At 44.0% G+C, this 14,473-nt stretch overlaps 1 protein-coding gene across 1 annotated transcript; it reads right to left on the bottom strand.

The window, feature by feature from the left end:
• Positions 1–19: 19 nt before the first annotated feature.
• LOC141164494 (ganglioside GM2 activator-like) lies at positions 20–9,392 on the bottom strand. The gene is made up of 4 exons (XM_073649824.1): positions 9,233–9,392; positions 3,760–3,915; positions 1,810–1,992; positions 20–762 (listed from the first exon to the last, which is right to left on the bottom strand). Exons 1-4 carry the CDS (start codon positions 9,302–9,304, stop codon positions 592–594), a joined length of 582 nt encoding a protein of 193 aa, XP_073505925.1. The 5' UTR covers positions 9,305–9,392; the 3' UTR covers positions 20–591.
• Positions 9,393–14,473: the final 5,081 nt, after the last annotated feature.

Below are 14,473 nucleotides of genomic sequence, written 5' to 3'. Positions count from 1 at the left end.
ATAAAACATGCAGACAAACTTATTTAAGTAGTAACAAGTTTATTGGCCGTGATTGCACATTAATCAGAAGCAGATGGATTTATATAGACCGATAAATACAGTCTGAATAGTCACCACCACCCTCTGACATAAGGAACTGAGATAGGAAGACAAGTTTTAATATTTTCAATGTTCCAAAGTCCGAAATGTTTTTCACAATTAGCCTTACTTTAAGGTCACTAATTCTAACATTTTCATAAGCCCGAAATACCGCGTATTAATTAGCAGGATAGGGAACGGAGCGTGCAGGACGGCGACACTTCTTATTGGAACCGTGAAGGACAAAGTTCAAGTGTCACCGGTTGTATATATCCAGGCTTAAGTAATGTACGTCATGTTTAAATAGCATGTCCTCACAGATGTAGCAGAGCTGAATTTGTCATTTACCTGTTACCAAAAAGTAAATGACAAACTCAGCTCTGCTACATCGGTCAATAAATATATGTATTTATCCACTAGGAATGAGGCTGCTGGTGGCGTCGATGGGATATAGGGAAATCATTTTGGAACTAGGGTCTCTCCTATGTCGGAGATAGTTGCAGGTTCCTCTCCTTACCACCACCAGGAGGAGGTAGATGACAGAGTGAACGTGAATTTAGCACATCCGATCTCCTTATTGTTGTGGGTCAGAATTCCGGTAACTCGGTAGCTGCCGTCAGCCATCCAGCTCGGGAGTGACAGGTTGGGGATCTTAAAGCTGGTAGTTGGGAGAGCGTAGGAACCCTAAAAATGGAGGAGAGTAGAATTATTATGTCCCTCCATAGTACATTCAAAGAGCCATTACATTATTATGTTTCTGTTAATGTATACGAAAGTGGAAGGTGACCCAAGCACCTTCTGAATAATGCCCACATTTCTTTAAAAGGGTATTCCCATCTCCAAGATCCTATCCCAATATGTAGTAGGTGTAATAATAATAATATTAGCAAATAGCTTCATATTAGAAATGTGGTATAGTTCTTCTGATTCGCTGTGTCTCTTTCCCCATGTGCAGGGCATTGCAGTAGCTTAGGTTACGACCAGTCAAATAGTGACAGTTAGTTAGATTGTAGTGGGTGTAACCATAGATACCTAATCAATGCCTTGCACATGAGGTAAGTGACATAGCGAATCAGAAGAGCTATTTTTTTATTACGTCTTTCACCATGTGAAATAATAGACAGTTTCCCTTTAAAGGGGTATTCCCGTCTCCAAGATTCTATCCCAATATGTAGTAGGTGTAATAGTATTAGCAAATATCTCCAATTAAAAATGTAATATAGTTCTTCTGATTCGCTGTGTCACTTACCTCATGTGCAGGGCATTGCCATAGATTAGGTGTCTATGGTTACAACCAGTACAATCTAACTAACTGTCACTATTTGACTGCTCGTAACCTAAGCTACTGCAATGCCCTGCACATGGGGAAAGAGACACAGCGAATCAGAAGAACTATACTACATTTTTAGTTGGAGATATTTGCTAATATTATTATTATTACACCTACTACATATTGGGATAGGATCTTGGAGATGGGAATACCCCTTTAAAGGGAAACTTTCTATTATTTCGCATGGTGAAAGACATAATAAAAAAATTACTGAATTGCTGGTTTTCGTTATTCTTAATATTTTTGTATGTCATAAAGGACATGTTAAAGACAAAATGTGATTTTTGTGTTTTTTTTCTACACTTTTTTTTAGCTTTTAATTTTACTTTTTTTGTGTCCCTCTAGGGGACTCTTGAATATCCAATCTCCTGATTTCTGTGTTGACCGCAATAGATACTTACAGCTTTGAAGGGACAGTGGCAGGGAAGGCCATAGGTTGCCAGTGGCCCTGGGCATTGCTGTCCTGGCTTGAAGAAAGAGTCCAGCAAATCACAGACGTCATTATAGGTACAGCTGCCAAATTTATCAACGCAAGGAACGGTCAACCACTCGCCCAGCAGCTCCTTCTCGGCAGAGATTTTGATCTGGGACATAGAGAGAAATATAGACAACTCTATGTAATTCAGTATACAACACACAGGTGATGACATATTTCAGGGCTGGACTTACAGCCCTGTTCTACGGACAGGATGATCCTCCCAGGAGGGAAAAAAGGATCGAACATGTTGGACTTTAATATGCCCAATTCCTTGTTCCCATGGGAGACAAGCAACTGCCAGAGGGATCTGCAGGGACTTATTCTCATCTCCCCATTAAAAACACATGAGCCGCGCCAAGTGCGTGTATGGGGGAAATGTGAGGAACCACTGTTGGCCTGAAAACCAAAATGTATGGACAGTTTCAATCCCACATACGATATGTACCTGTGGTTGAAAACATCAGATAAGACAAAACTTTTTGGTCTAAAGTCACTGTTGGAGAGTTATAGTCATGGACTACAAGGTGAGAAGGTGGTTTTAACTATGGGCTACATGGTGAGAAGGTGGCTACAACAATGGGCTACATGGTGAGAAGGTGGCTACAACAATGGGTAACATGATGAGATGTTGACCACAACAATGGGCTACATGTAAATAAGGTGGCCACAACAATGTTCTACAAGGTGGGAAGGTGGCCACAACAGTGGGTTACATGGTGAGAAGGTGGCCACAACAATGTTCTACAAGGTGAGAAGGTGGCCACAAAAATTGGCTACAAAGTGAGACGGGAGCCACAACAATGCAGTACATGGTGGGAAGGTGGCCACAACAATCAGCTACATGGTGAGAAGATAGCCACAACAATGCATTACATGGTGGGAAGGTGGCTACAACAATGGGTTACATTGTGAGAAGGTGGCCACAACAATAGGCTACAAAGGGAGAAGGTAGCTACAAGTATGGACTACATGGTGAAAATGTAACCAAAACAATGGGCTATATGGTGAAAAGTGGCCACATCAAAGGGCTACATGCTGAGAAGGTGGCAACAACCATGCGCTGCATGATGAGAAGTTGTCCACAACAATGGGCTACATGGTAAGAAGGTGGCCACAAAAATGAGCTACATGGGGAAAATGGCCACAACAATGGGTTAAATGGGGGGAATGTGACTACAATAATGGGCTAAATGGTGGGAAGGTGGCTTCAATAAGGGACTACATAATGAGAGGATGACTAGAACAATGTGCTCGAATGGTGGGAAGATGGTTACAACAGTGGGCTACATGGGGAAAGGTGGCCACAACAATGGGCTACATGGTGGGAAGGTGGCCACAACACTGGGCTACATGGGGGAAGGTGGCCACACCACTGGGCGACATGCTGAGAAGGTGGCAACAGCCATGTGCTACATGATGAGAAGTTGTCCACAACAATGGGCTACATGGTAAGAAGGTGGCCACAAAAATGGGCTACATGGGGAAAATGGCCACAACAATGGGTTACATGGGGGAAGGTGACTACAATAATAAGCAAATGGGTAGGTGGCTTCAATAAGGGACTACATAATGAGACGGTGACTAGAACAATGGGCTCGAAGGGTGGGAAGATGGCCACAACAGTGGGCTACATGGGGAAAGGTGGCCACAACAATGGGATACATGGGGGAAAGGTGACTACAATAATGGGCTAAATGGTGGGAAGGTGGCTTCAATAAGAGGATGCATGATGAGAGGGTGGCTACAATGGGCTCTAATAGTGGGAAGATGGTCACAACAGTGGGCTAGATGGTGGGAAGGTGGCCACAACAATAGGCCTATGGTTGTAGAAAGTTTCATAACTTGACGTGAAGGATTCAGGATGTTACCTCACCTGAAGGGGAGAACTTAGGGGCACATCTGTGTTCAGGACCACAGAGACGGTGACATCTCCGGGGATAGAGACGGGTTCGGGGCTAATAGAGAGGCTCTTGATCGTACCAGGGAGCTTTCCTGAATCACAGTTGTCCCATGTTATACTCTTCACTTCCTGCGGGAAACACAAAAATGTACAATTAGGACTTATTAATAGCAGTGATTCTTTAACAATCCAATATATCTACCACTCGCTGTTACTTAAGGGGGCTGTCTTCTACTAGACAACTTCTTATGAATGGGCCCGGGGAGGTGATCGCAGCACAATGCAAGTGAATGGAGCCGCCTTGCAACCCACGGGGTACGTAGACGACCTCGACAAACAAGTTGCAAACAATCTAACTGGTTCAAACTTTTGCCACTTGCTTTCACTTGTTTTGTGCTGCGATACAACAGCATAAATCGATCTTCGGCCACGAGACCATAGTCGCTATGTAGCCCCAGCTTAAAGTAGAAAAATTAGGTCTGCTTTTTTTTTTTTCTAAAAACAGCGCCACTCTTGTACATTGGTGGTGTCTGGTATTGCAGCTCAGACCGATTCAAGTGAATTGAAGGTTTTTTGTTTTTTTTTAGGTGAATTAGGATCACACGACCGATTATGCTAATCACACTCTGATCAGAGTGGGATCTGATTTTCTCCGATGAGGAAAATGAAAAAAAAAAACTCTGTCTTCTCCATTGAGTCTTTGCGTCCTTATTCTTGCAGGCAAATCGAGCATGCTGCGATTTTTATCGTACGGACCCTTAGAATAACATGGAGACGAGTGCTACCCGACAAAACGAAGAATAGCGCTCGTCCAATTTTTAGGGTTGTGTGCACGATCCCTTAAAGCTGCAATAAAATTAATTTTAAAATTTTAAATTTCCAATTTTAAAATTTTAAATTTTTTGATTGTTGGAGATTTTGTGATATCGGGGGAATAAACCTTAAGTCCCATAGACATAAGAGTTGAAATTGTTACAACCAAAATGTTACGTCTATGACCGGCTTACATAGGACTGCAGAAAAGCCTAAGGAATTTTCCTAACTCGTTATATGGGCGAATATATAGGTGCAGCAGGACGAAAGGAGCAAAGACGAATCCAGCTGGAATATTATAAAAAAAAAAAAATCTACAATGACCAATAATGGGACTTGCAAAAAAAATAAAATGGTATACTTGGTACGAGAGGGATGCAAGTGATGCACAATATACCGATCCCCCCTATAGTATGTCAGGTCTTACCGTAGCGAGCCTCCACCATGGGATTATTATCATACTTTCAGATACACGTCCTAATGCTGCAATGACAGCCAGACCCCAGAAGGCTAGCATTGCCATATTATCTATATACTGGAGCGGCAATCAGTCACAATGAGCAGAGAAATGCAGCGTAGACCCTACTGCTCTGCAGTCTGCTCCTACATCTACTGACGGAGAACGCTGCTGCTCCTTATCTTCGGATACAACCATTAATGGCAGATATTAGATGAAAAATAAAAAACGACAATCATATTGTGCAATCGATCGCTTTCTGCACCTCCCCCTCCCGGTGCAGACCGCCAGATGTGTCACCTTTCCCAGCGCTTTATATTGGCGGTCACTGAACAATACATTGAAATCTGCAGGAGCATGCTGCCCTCTAGTGGTAAACATGACAATTTCTTTTTTTACTTTTGTTCTTTCATTATTTCCTTCCCTTCTTTCAAGGGCCATAACTTTTTTTTTATTTTTCTGCTAATATAGGGCTTCTTTTATGCGAGATAAGTTCTTATTTTGAATGACGCCATCCATTTTACCATATAATTGTACTAAAAACAGAAGAAAAAAAATTCCAAGTGGGGTAAAATGGTGGAAAAAAAAGGAATTCTTCCATTGTAGCTTTGGTTTTGTTTTTATCACATTTATTACATGGAGCTGCCAGTATGAATTTCCAGGTCAGTACAATTTTAGTGATAGCAGATTTAGGGGTGTTTTTTTCCCCTTGATTTTACAGGTATTTCCTGATCGTTTTGCCCAAAAGCATTTTTTTTGGAGACTTTTTCTACAGTCTTTGTGAAGATTTTTTTTACTGTCCCTTTATGGTCGTTTTTTTTTTTTCACTTCATTGAATAATGAGTTTTTAAGTAAAAATGGTTGCAATTAGTGGCTCAAAAAAATGTCCGGGCATCTTTTCAGTTTTCCCATTTACTTGCATTGTATTCAGAAGTAGCAATTCTAAAAGTCAATATTAATCCTTTAACGAGCCTGGATTGCTACTTCCGACAGGTGGCGCTAAAGTTCTAGTCCTCTTTCTCTCTGAAGAGACAATTTGCATATTTAACTTCCCAGAGGAGCATGCATGGCCTATAAGTCTCCTCACTCTGACATGCCAGGCCTGGCTTGCCACTCTCGACAATAAGAAACGTTACCCCTTAGGTCCCTTGCATTGTAAGGTACAGAACGTCTTCCAAGCACAAAAATGCCAGACGTATGAACATATGAACATACCGGTTGGTGTTTTTAGAAACCTGAAGTTGTACCAGTCATATGATGTATGCTGCCCAAACTGCAGGCAGCATGAATCAGAGACTGTCGGGGGAGGTGTCAGACTAGTCTTGTCTTTGGGCTATGGTCACTAGTGACTGGATCTGCAAAGTATGTTTTCTCTGAAACGCCAGCCTGGATCTGATTCATGCTGCCCCTGGTTTGAGCAGCATGAATCAGATGCAGGCTTCTTTTAAATGGTTAAACAGCAATGACCAGAGCTTGGCTTTTATAGTTAAGAAAAACAAAACAAAAGAAGTCTGTAGCCTTTAAACAATTGTTTCACTAGGAGGGTTAGCTAGTGTGGCGCCCCTGCGTGTCCAGTTGCCACAGAGGTACTGCATCTCACCCAGAGGTGTGGTACCCCACTCTCAGGTAAGGATGGAGTACTACCCGGGACCCACCCACCTGCATCCAACACTACACCACTCCAGACCAGCAGGAGGGCAAGATGCACTTGTTCACTGCTGAGCCCTGTCCCTGGCTGGAAGGGGGGAACCAAAGGAGAGGGAACCATGTAGTGGGTGTGGGTGGAGGAAGAATATCAGTGGAGCACAGAGGGTAGGAGTATAAAAAGAAGGGTGGAAAGAGCTAGAGAATGGTCAGAAGGAGTTCTGCTCAGGGGAGCAAGAAGCCAGTCTCCTGCTCCAGTGCTTGGAGCAGGAGTGCAGAGTGAGTTGGGAGCTGGGAGCTCAGGAGGAGCTCTGCTCAGGAGGAGAGAGAGAGAGAGGAAAGAAGAGAGAAGCAGTGAGGAGGACTCCAGGAGAAACTGAAGGGATCCCAGGGGCACGGCGAGTGCAGAGGCCACCAGTGCGCCCGAATCCACACTGACGTGGAGGGATCAGGCCACAGAAGGGGACCGGCCCCAAAACTAATGAAGAACAACCAGGCTCAGCTAGCCAACCGGAGGCTGCAGCATTTTCAAGGTGTTGCAGCCAAAATCCACAATTACATCGCCGAAAAGGTGGCCACATAGGGTTCAGGGGACTGAGAGCACATCGCCCGGCAAGGCCCGAGGCCACTGGCTTGGGACACTGATTGTGAGGTGCAGGACAGGAGGGTGACAGCCAGCTCAGTGAGACGCCCAGAAAAGGAACATTAAACGGGGTCCCGTTTAAGTGCTCTTGAGGTACCTGAGAGATTGCTGGATCACTACCCCGGAGAACACAGGACGACATGGGCAGTTACACACCGGTAACTGTAACCTGGAGTCTTGAACAACTGTGAGTAAAACCTTGAAGACTGCACCCCACTGTGTCCTTGAGTAATTGCTGCGCCATCACCTGCCCTGCACTACACTGCACCGACATCTACATCCTCATAAAATCATCATATACTGCCCTGGAGCTAAGCTCTACCTGTGGAGAGTTGAACCAACTCTGCTGCGTCACCATCAGCTCCAGTGGATCTGCACCACAGTGGCAGCCACATATAGCCGCATACCACAGGTGGCATCACGAACATTATCCCCAAATCTTTATTTACCCAAATTGACTTTTCACTTTATTTGACCGCCCTGGGCCACGGACCGGGTCACTGCCACCGTGACTACCTCAGAAAGGACCGGCCCGGCTACCGAGTACCCCACGGCCCCAGGGAGCGCGTCATACTAGCACTAGAGAAGACAGATAAAGGATTCAGGAGGATCTAGATGAGCTTGAACAATGGACAACGACTAATAGAATGGTATTTAACAGGGAAAAATGCAAGATTCTACATCTGGATAAGAAAAATGAAAATGACATCTACAGAATGGGAGGAATAGAACTAAGCAACAGCATGTGTGAAAAAGACTTGGGTATACTAATAAATCACAGACTGCAGATGAGTCAACAGTGTGATGCAGAAGCAAAAATGAAAACATAGTTCTGGGATGTATTAAGAGAAGCATAGAGTCTAGATCACATGAAGTAATTATCTCCCTCTACTCATCCTTCGTCAGACATCATCTGGAATACTGTGTCCAGTTCTGGGCACCACATCTTAGACATGAAGAAACTGGAGCAAGTTCAGAGAAGAGCGACCAGGATGGTGAGCGTACTGCAAACTATGTCCTATGAGGAACGGTTAAAGGATCTGAGAATGTTTAGCTTGCAAAAAAGAAGGTTGAGAGGAGACTTAATAGCTGTCTACACATATCCGAAGGGATGTCACAGTGTAGAGGGATCATCCTTATTCTCATTTGGACATGGAAACAAGAGAAGCAATGGAATGAAACTGAAAGGGAGAAGATACAGATTAGATATTAGAAAACACTTTTTGACAGTGAGGGTGGTCAATGAGTGGAACAGGCGGCCACAAGAGGTGGTGAGTTCTCCTTCAATGGAAGTCTTCAAACAGAGGCTGGACAGACATCTGTCTGAGATGGTCTAGTAAGTCCTGCATTGAGCAGGGGGTTGGACACGATGACCCTGGAGGTCCCCTCAAACTCTAACATTCTATGATTCTCTGACTACCATGACATTGATGACAGATCCTAAGGATAGATCATCAATATCACATTGGTGGGGGTCCAATACCCGTCATCACCTCTACTAATCATCTGTTTTCAGCTCCAGCGGTAGCCAGATGTAAGCAATTGTGCAGCTCTGTCAACTGTTTAGAGACCACTCCTAGTCATTTGGCATTGGCCACAAAAAGTTGATGGAGTTCCGCAATTATTTACATCTGTTAAAGTTATCCTTTAAATGGTATTAGGAAAAAAGAGATGACCTCTGGGTTTCAGCTATGGATCAGTAGTTTGCGGGTCACAAACCTAGACTAGGGTTAAACCACGCCTGGTTATTTGCGGTGGTTTCTGAGCAGAATTAGCGCAGAAGTTCACCAATTGAAGACGTTTTAAAGACCCCAACTGCATTAACTGCAAGCAATGGTAGACGATCCCCCTTCCCTTGAGCAAGCACATCACATAATCTCAGGTCTTACCATGGCGTATCCGTAAGTAAGTTGTCCGACCACTGCAAAAGCGACCAGGACGCAGAGTGTTAGGTTTGCCATGGCTGCTACCCGAGGCAACGATTAGTCACAGTCAATAGTGAGAATGCAACTTGGATCATTTCGTCCTACAGCTACTTTTCCTTATATACATGTGCTTAAGCAAATACCCATTAACAGCAAACAGCGCAGCTACTTATCAGTAGATAAATACATTAAAAGTGGATATTGAATCAATAAGATAAAGAGATGACGATCACATTGTAAATAGAATTATTTTCAGAGCCTCGCCCTCCCAATGATCACGGATGTTATCCTAAAAATAAAAGTGCCAGCGCTGCAATGTATGAAGAAATGCAAAGCAGCAGAGAGGTGTCTGACCGGTGGGTGCAATGTTTGGCTGTGACTCTACAATCTGTTATTGTCTGATGTCACGTCAACAGCGCTGCAGCCAATCAGTGGCTCTCCCCGAGTTGACAGCACGAGTTGATCAGATCCACAAAGCTCACTGATTGGCTGCAGCGATGCCAACGTGACTTCAGTACTGCAGACAATAACAGACACCAGCAGCAGTGGTGGAGACTCAGTGCCGGACCCAAGAAGGGTGAGTAAGGAAAAGTTTATTTTTTTAAAAACAAACTTCACCCGAAGGATAGGGGTTATCTGAAACTGGAAAACCCCTTTAAGAATTAGGCAAGGGAGTATTTTGACCATATCATCATTTTTATGCAGATTTTCCAGCTCTGACCTGTATAAACCTGAATGCTTATTGGATGAAGCAGATCAGGTGATGTGTATTTGTGTAATGAGGAGGGTGCGGCCTAAGGATACAACGCCCTTTATCAGGGTGCAGAATTATTAGGCCGCTTGACTCTGAAAAGTCAAAAATTCTTATAAAATTTACAGAGGGATGCAGCACTCTTGAAAATTGCTAAAATATTGGGGAGGAAAAAAAATGTTTTTAATAAACCGGTGTGTGTTATAATCCGCTTTTGCGGTTGCTTACCTGGGGTGCGGCAGCGTTGGTGGAGCGGGGTCCCAGGTGGCAGTGTTGTTGCTGGCGGAGGCAGAAGCTGTGGAAGCAGGAGATGCTGCCGGCTCCAGGATGGTAGGGCGGGGTGTTTGGCGGAGGCAGGAGTTGGGAGATGGTTGCATACCCCATGCTGGCAGGATGAGGTGTTCGGTGGTGCGGGGGCTCTGCCGACATTTTATGACAGCCCAGAGCCCCGCACCTTCTATACTTTCTAATGCGGTGGACTCCGGAAAATGGCCGCCGGAGCAGCGCATGTGCTATTGAGATCTCGGGAGCGGACATCTCAACTGAGCATGTGTCGCCTCTGGCGGCCATTTTTCCGAAGTCCAATGCATAGAAGAGTATGGAGGGTGCGGGGCTCCGGCTTTCACAAAATGTCGGCAGAGCCCCCGCACCACTGAACACCTCATCCTGCCTCATGGGGACCACAGCTATTTCCCGACTCCTGCTTCTGCCAGAAGCTTCCGGCAGCAGCAACCCTGGGACCATGTTCCACTGCAGCCAGTAAGCTCCACCACAGCTACAATTCGGAGTATAAGACGCACCTCCACCCCCCCCCCCCAAAATTTGGGGGGGAACTTGAGTCTTATAATTCAAAAAATACGGTACATGCGATTTGAACACTTACAGTCATGTGCCGACGAGCTGCTTTTCCTGATTCTCGCAATGTTCAGTGAAATAATACAGCCCCTGCTTCACTGAGAGAACCGTGAAGTATGAAAATCGCACATGAGTAATCATGTGATGACCGCTGGAACTGGTAAGCAGAGCCAAATCCTGACAGTGAAAATATTACATGTTGTTAGGACTGGGCATACTACAGGGCTTAATGTTAAAATTAGGGGTTGTCCAGATTTGTGATGAAAGTTCTACGTGATGGCAGATATCTGAATTCTCACAACAAGCACACTACATGCTGTCAAGATTCTCTGGTGCCAGTGATGAGAGCAGGAGGTCATCACTGCAAACTCATCACAAACTTGGACAAACCTTTCAATAGTTCTAACATAAATACAAATGTAGTAACCCATAACTTGTCAGACAGCACAACACTTTATTAACATGACCATGGATCACGTAATCTTACAAGTTATAGATTGTAACATGTGTACAGGATCAGAACCAATAACACCACAAGAATACATCACCAGAACCACCATCAGTACAGAAATACAGCATCACATGCCCCATGAGTACAGAAATACATCACCAGAATTACCATCCGTAAAGAGTTTAGTCTCCAAAACCACCATCTGTACATGAATAAATCACCCGAACTACAATCAGTACATGAATAAATCACAAAAATCACAATCAGTACATGAATACATCACCAAGCTTAGTATAGCAATCAATTGTAATTTCAGGTCGGCCCTATATACAATTGCATCATATGAACCTAAAACTTCCAGTATGTCCTTAACAACAATTCCCAGTATCATTTTACCATTGTTATCAGTCATCATCAGATCACACAGGACTGATGAAAGTTAGTCAGTATCACAAATAAACATTTACATCCAGGTACCTTATTAGTGGAATCTAGTCTGATTCGAGTCATTCTATTTTCTACTTCATCTTGTTCAGACGCCATGATGACTTTTCACATCCACAGCTTGTTTCTGCATACTTCCATCTTCTCCGGTCTTCTGCAGCAGATCTTGACCCAGTGACCTTTAAAAATAGCAGCATGAATACAATACTTCTGCCCTACATTATACCTTTGAATAAATAATTGCCCCTCACTGTGTTACCTGCGCAAAATATGACTCCACACTGACCCTTTTATGGTACATTAACCTCCACACTGGCCTCTCCTTTCCATACTAGGCCCAATCTTCACATTGACCCTCTCAAACTGTGTCCCCTATAGTGCCCAGTCTCTATACTGTGCCCCCTCATCATACTCCCTCCTCCTCAGCATACTATCATCTCCTTGCTGTGTCCTCACACATTCCCTATCCTACCCCTCTCTATACTACCCCCACACTACCCAGTCTCTATTCTGTGCCCCTTCACACTTTTCACCCCCATAGTGTCTCTTCACACTATTCCCTCATTAGTCTCCTCACACATTTCCCCCTCCCTCCTCATACTGTCTTCTCAATTTCCCCCCTTGTTCTTCATACTGTCTCTTCAAACTTCATACATTACCATACTGTTTTTTCACCCATTCCCTACCCTCCTCATACTTTTTCCTCACATATTCCACACTCTCCATACTGTCTCTTCACAGATCCCCTCAGCAACCCAAACTTTCATACTGTCTTTTCACTGGTTCCCCTATTCTCCCTCGCTGACCATAATGCCATAATGTCTCTTCACAGGTCCCCTTTGCTCCCACATACTGTCTCCTCCCAGGTCCTCCTTGCTCCCCATGCTGACCTACTGTCTCCTCACAGGTCCCCTCACTTCTGATACTGTATCCGCACCAATGCCCCCCACCCCTGCTCCTCATAATGTGTTTGCACCAATCCCTCTCCTTATACTATGTCAACACCAATCCTATCCGTTCCCTATAATGTCTCTTCCACCGGGACAATAAATCTTCGGTCTCTTCAGCTCCAGGGGAGTGCTTACTTGACTGACGTTCACAGCTAACCTGATCACTCTTTTGATGTCACTCTGATCGGGAAGTGCCAGCAGTCCGGGCTTCAATTGTTCTCACGTCTGCCAGCTTATAGAAGACACCTTCTTCAAGCAGAGGAACTGAAAAAAAGTCTGCATCTTTCAAGAAAACCATTATTTTTATGCAGGACAATGCACGCAGCATTGAAGTCTACACTGCCAGTAACGGCATTATAAATCAAAGAATAATGACACGGCCCCTTCCTCACCTGACCTAAACCCTATTGAGAACTTACGGGCCCTTCTTAAACGGGACACTTTGCTGAACATTGTCTGGGAGGCCGTGGTTAGTACTACCCAAAAAGTTGATAGTGAACAGATTAAGAAACAGACAGACTCCATACATAATACATGTCAAACTCTGGCCCGTGAGTCAAATCTGGGCGGTTTTATTTGGCCTGCGACACCTGAATCACCACCCCTATGTTGTGCCATTATTCTGTATGGAGCACTATGTGACACCCATTATTTTGTATGGAGGACTATGTGGGGCCATTATACTGTATGGAGGACTATGTGTTGCTCGTAATACTGTATACTGGTTGTCCCGCGATTTTGTTCAAGTTTTTCATTTTGGCTCTCTGTGTGTTTGAGTTTGACATCCCTGCCATAGATGGAAGATTTATGGCTGTTACTCACCCTCGCCGGTCCAGTGTCTAGTCTCTGCCACTGCTCATGGTGTCCGGTAATGGCTGCAGTGTCACGTAGACAGTACGGTAGCCAATCAGTGAGCTCAACGGCTCTGCGCCCCCCTTAGTGCCACACTCTCAATATGATGTCAGCACCGCATCCAATGCGGGACACCTGGGAACCTGGGAAGGGTGAGTAAAACCCAATTTATTTTTATATACCAAATTGCAGACTGGGAACAGGAGTTCTCCAAAGCCAGAAAACCATTTTAGCAAATTACAAGATCCATGCATGACAATTGCTACATTTCAGGGTTTTTTTTTATATAGATAGTGATATGTAAAATTAAAAAAGACATTATCAATTAAAAAAAAAATACATTTAACAAACTTAATTTAAACAATAGGTCACTTTCTGATGACACATTCCCTTTAAGGCTTTTGGCTGAAGGTCTCCATTTGTCTGAAAACACTGCGTTATCAGAAATTCTGGAATTGCTGAATTTATTGCTCTCCATCTAAACAGTTTGATTTAGCAGTAATAAATCTGCCATTTTCACACATAAAACTAAAGGTTTGATGTGAAATTCACCAGACACGGAGCAGACGAGACGAGGTGTATGTTATTAGAACGATTAGATCATAAACACTGTACGTGAAAAGCTACGAAACGCAGGCTCCGCAGCTTAAAGCGACAGATCAAGACTTTACTGTCTGATATCCACACAAACGGACACCAGTCAGTAGAAAAAATGGTTCATAAAGCTCCATTCTTCATCCTGACTGTATCGACTAAAAGATATTCATATTTCATATTGAAACAAGAGTATGACAATATATCATAAAATGATGCGGACAATGAGAAGGTTTAGAAGGGTTGTCCGGACAGGAGAACCCCAAAAGAAAAAGGTGCCCAGGTAATATAATTAATTGCTCTACAGT

This window comes from Phyllobates terribilis, unplaced genomic scaffold, assembly GCF_046119375.1.
Source record: "Phyllobates terribilis strain yellow unplaced genomic scaffold, ASM4611937v1 Scaffold_10__3_contigs__length_209671492, whole genome shotgun sequence".
Classification (NCBI taxonomy): Eukaryota; Metazoa; Chordata; class Amphibia; order Anura; family Dendrobatidae; genus Phyllobates; species Phyllobates terribilis.
The sequence above is the reverse complement of the archived record's forward strand: the minus strand, read 5'-3'. Positions and strand labels throughout refer to the sequence as shown.